General features: G+C 42.5%; 1 protein-coding gene across 1 annotated transcript in view; it reads right to left on the bottom strand.

The window, feature by feature from the left end:
* Window positions 1-5000, bottom strand: part of SALL1 (spalt like transcription factor 1) — a 13467-nt gene that overhangs the window by 659 nt on the left and 7808 nt on the right. The window contains exon 2 of the mRNA XM_009637604.2: window positions 801-4216. Within this exon, the coding sequence (XP_009635899.1) occupies window positions 801-4216 (3416 nt within the window). The remainder of the gene's footprint in view (window positions 1-800; window positions 4217-5000) is intronic.

Raw genomic sequence — 5000 nt, forward strand, 5'->3', positions numbered from 1 at the left:
ATTTAGTTTATAATGACTTCACGTTATTCCGTCAATTGCAGATAGCTGCTTTCAGGACTAGAATTGCTATGTCCACTTCCATTGCAATAGTAAGTATTGTATTTGACACCCTTTACCCTATAAACGTCCTTTTCAGACAGGCAGAAAGTATCCTTTACTGATTGCTCATCAGAGAGCCTGGTGTATAGACAGAATGGCCTGAAAGTAATTATTCATCTCACATTACTGGCAGCAACCTCTAGAGAAATACTCTGTCAACAGAAAAATGTACACAGTAAAGTGCTCAACTGGTGTTCTAAAACTTAAGTATATTTGCTTTTTCAAACACATATCAGTAGGAAATGTTAGTTATATAATCAATTAAAATGATGCCCATTAGTTCCAGAATTATGTTAATAGTTTTTTTAAACACTCATCTTACATGATAGTTATGAAAAACAGCACATTCAAGAGCCTTTCACGTCTTAAAGAGGTGTATGAGTTATAAAACGTGTTTCTCTGTTAATTAATACTCCTTAGCATCATTTGGCTGTTCCCTTTCACACTCTACATAGACAGTCTTTGCTGGTAGATGAATTTTAATTAAGCATCAAAACCAGCTCACGCTTCGGACTGGCTGCCAACATGAGCATTCAACAAGAGGCCATCTAGGTCTACCAGAGCTGACTAAACACACCATTTGTCACACCACAGATACCCAAAGGTGCCACTGCTTGCAACATTAACAGATGTAAAAAATTACACTACCCCCCCCCAGCAAGGAGAAAATGAAACCTAAGAACAGCAAGAGGAAAAAGTACCTTCAGATTGCCTTTTGTTGTGAATGCTCTTCCACATATAGTGCAGGCAAAAGGTTTCTCACCAGTGTGTGTCCTTTCATGGATCTGCAGAGCACTGGAGGAAGAAAATGTTTTCCCACACGTGTTGCAGTAGTGCTGTTTGGGGGTTCTTCTGGGGAGAGCGGGGAGCAGGACAGGGGATGTGGCAGAGGAGGACAGCGGCCCCGAAGCAACTAGACCAGAGGGTGCTTCTTTGCTATCCTGAGGAGAGCTGTGCACAAAGCCGTTAACCTCAGTCTTTATGAGCGATGACAGCGAATTAGCAGGCATAACCGAAGAGTTCTGATTAGGGCCAATACTGGAATTGGGTTCAAAAAGTTGTGATGGTAGATCTCGCATTTGATGTGTCAACATATGCTGCTTCAAATTACCCTTTGTGGAAAAGCCACGATTGCAAACTGTGCAAATAAATGGTCTCTCTTTGGTATGACTTCTGTAATGAATGTCCAAGGCACTCTGACAAGCAAATGTTTTGCCACAAATGTCACATGCGGTGTTTTTAAATTTACCTCTGTCTCTGAAAGGAAAGAGCATACTCAGAGACTCTTCTTTAATCATTTTATCAGTGTTACTAGACGTCAAGTCCAAAGCACCACTGTTAGCAGGGGTTGGAGACAAACCGTTGGCAAACTCACTTGGTAAAGCTCTTACCGGTTTCTCTTCAATACTTGGTGACTTGTGGTAATCGTTAGTGCTGTTGGATGGGGACAAGGCCTGCATGGAAGAGGTAGACTCTGAGACAGCAGGGCTTCCAGCACTTTGGCTTTCCATATCACCACCGACAGATGACGACGAATCGTTAGTCAAAACGTCCCCTTCCAGTGACCCATTTTCAACTGACTTTAAGCTTGCCTGAAGTTGTTCAGCAAGTCCTGCATTGATCATCTTCATCTGATTTTCCAAAGCAGCAATACTTGACATTTCCAGGGGCAGAGGGGAAGACGACAAGCTGTCTTGTGATGCATCCGCAGATTTAGGTGTGTCCGGCACGCTGCTGTCAGGACAGTCTTCCATGTTCTCATCCGAGAAGTTGTCTATATCATCAAAATTCTTATCATCAAAAGATCCCGTATCTGATTCCATTGACTCAGGATAGTTTTCCGTGACTGGGGTGTTAGGGATCTGCCCTCCCATGTGCATTCGGATATGCTGCTGTAGCACAACAGCGTTGGTGAATTTTTTCTGGCAGATCGGGCATGAATGTTGTACTCTCAGCGGGGGCATGGCACGGTGGACACTGTAATGAGTCTTTAAGTTGCCTTTAGTAGTGAAAGCGCGACCACAGATTTTACATTTAAATGGCCTCTCACCAGTGTGTGTACGATAATGCATTTTCAGTGCACTCTGGCAGCTGAGAACTCGGTGGCAAATGATACACTCGTTAGGATCAGTTGCCTTTTTGTCAATGTTTTCTACCAGTTGCTGCAATTTTGATGTTTCAGATGCTGGCGTTGAATCCAATAGTCCTCCAAATGGAAACTTTGCCTTAAATTGCTCTGACATTAGAGGCATCAGTGGATTTGTAAAAGTAGCAACACCGCTGGAGCCCGAGTCTGCTGCCGGTGAGCTCACAGAGCTGCTCACATTAGTGATGGCGCTTGTGTTTTGAGGGTTTTCTTCCATTTTGCCATTTGAGGTAGGCAAAGCACCAGCCTCTACCTCATCAGAAAGTCCATTGGAAATTTTTGATGTGGGATCAGCTGTTCCCGAGTCACTCTTGACAGAGCAGGGAGGGCTAGCGGAAGGATGGCTAATGGGAATTGGCTGAGGCTCCTCAGTTTTGATGAATGGGGTCAAGCTTGGAATTGTTGGTGGGAGTGGCAGGCCAACAGAAGTCGTCAGGGTGGAGAGGACTGGCTTGCTGTCCAGCCAGCTCGTGACAGGTTTCTCTGGCGGTATAGACATCCCGTAAGGAATACCCGTGCTTGTAGGAATGTTGTCCAAATGCTCTGGCACTGGGTACGGATTCATTTGAATATGAGGGTATTTTTCTTTATGACGCTGAAAGTGGACTTTTAAGTTTCCCTTTGTGGAGAACCTGTTTCCACATATGTTGCATTTAAATGGCCTCTCGCCAGTGTGAGAACGTAAATGAATCTGCAAGGCACTGTCACTCCCAAACACTTTAGCACAGAACCTGCATTTATGCTTAAAGAATGCCTCATCTGAATTACTTTTCGCTTCAAAAGCAGTTACATTTGGTGGCTTGCTTTTTCTTTGCTGTGCCAAGGCAGTCAAGGAGTTTAAATCCTCTGCAGGTGTTCCAATATTGGACAAGGGACTGGAGAAAACAGAGTTACTAGGGGTGGGCTGAGGTAGAAGTGGATTAGATGCAGGACTTAATAAACTGCTTATTGCAAAAGCTGGTGAAGATGATGCTGATACTGGTGGGTTGCTGAGCTGTGAGCCACCAATACTTGAAGCCACTTTTTCTGAGGACGGTGTTGTAACTGCTGCTGCCAATATGTTAATATTTGGAGAAGAGCCACTACTGGATGGAATTAGAGGGTTGCCAGGGTTGCTCTGAGGTAGCTGTATAGGGGGTAGCTGTTTCACACCACTGATGCTGGCAGATTGACTAGCAAGGCTTTGTGCTAATCCAGCTGCTGCAGCCAGCTGCTGGGATAAATGGGAACTTAATGTGGACAAGGGGTTGGCAGATGTTCGTAAAGTACCTTGAGAAGGGCTAGAAGATGTTGGCATGTCTGTATTTTGGGAAGCCAACAATAATATTTGGTGACGAATTTGTTCAATCAGTTGCAACTGGTGGATCTGCTGCTGCTGTAATGCTAACAGTTGCTCCATCAGGGCAGGTACAGCAAGCTTGCTGTTTGATGCACCGTTACATCTTGCTTCCTGTGAGAACTGTGCTACTGCCACTTTAGTACTCTGAAGGTTTTCAATTATTACATTACTGTTTATGACTGAAAAGTTGCCTAATGTTGTCAGATCCCCTATGTGAGGTAGAGAGGTTGTTACAGCTGAGGTACCCATTGTGGAGCTGTTACTGCTTGTAATACTATTGTTGACACTCTTGGAACTGCTACTGCTATTGTTAATGCTGGAAGCCTCCACATCCATGGATTCTTCCCTGTCAAGTTTGTTATGCTCTGAAAGGTCACTGCAGTCTACTTGATCTGTGTTATTAACTGTGTCATTCATCTGTTCATCAGGATTATCAGAAGGGGAACTAGGAGGGAAGGTTTCAGAAGGAGAAGCTGGATTTTCATTCACAATTAAAACTAATTGATTTTTAGTACAATTCTTCTTGTGTTGCAGGAGATCTGATAATTCAAAGAACTCAGCACAGCACCTGCCACAGACATGGGCATCCTTGTTCTTAGTGGTTCGATTTGCTTGACCCTTTTCTGTGTCTCCTAAAACATCAAAAGATGATGGATTAGGAACCAAACAGTAATACCAAAAAAAAAAAAAAATCTGCAGGACTTTTCGTTTAAAAGTACTTTTTTTATCTACCACTAAAATAGACTAAGATAGCACATGAAAATAGATCCGTATTTCTACTTCACAAAAATAAGTCAAAAGCAACATTTAAAACTGTACAAGGGAGTTTTATTAATCCCTGTGTCTTAAATGATCATTTGCTTCAGATAATCCATCAAAATATAAAATACTATGAACTGAAGGCATTGGAGCATAATGAAATTCCATAGCAAAGTATTGATTTCCAATAATTCATACTGCTTATTGTCTAGTTGTCCACTGAGTGCAAATCAGCCATTTGAAGGACTCATTAGACTCTCACGTTCCTGTCAACCTTGTTCATTTTCAACCGATTCAAAGATATCTGTGACAGTTGCCCCATCACTAAACTAATTTGTAGTCATTCGAGGTCCCAATCAGTTGTTGACAAGAAAAAAAAAGTATGTATTACCAAGCTCCAGACCAACAACCCCCCCTCCAGTTTCTTCCAAGTTGCTACATAAGGTATAAACTATGAACCTGGAAGAAGGCAGATTGGTTTTCCAGCCAAACTTAATTCTGCTGCAGTTACAGACAAAATGAATAGAAAAGAAAAATCCCTTATAGAATGGTAACATTTAACATAAAATGGTAAAGTGTCGCGCTTTAAAGACCACTTTTAATGCCTCGAGCAATGCTTCTAAAATTAAACAAATGCCCTGTTTGCCGCCATGCACT

The sequence above is a fragment of the Egretta garzetta genome, unplaced genomic scaffold (assembly GCF_000687185.1).
Source record: "Egretta garzetta isolate BGI_Z169 unplaced genomic scaffold, ASM68718v1 scaffold314, whole genome shotgun sequence".
Taxonomy (NCBI): domain Eukaryota; kingdom Metazoa; phylum Chordata; class Aves; order Pelecaniformes; family Ardeidae; genus Egretta; species Egretta garzetta.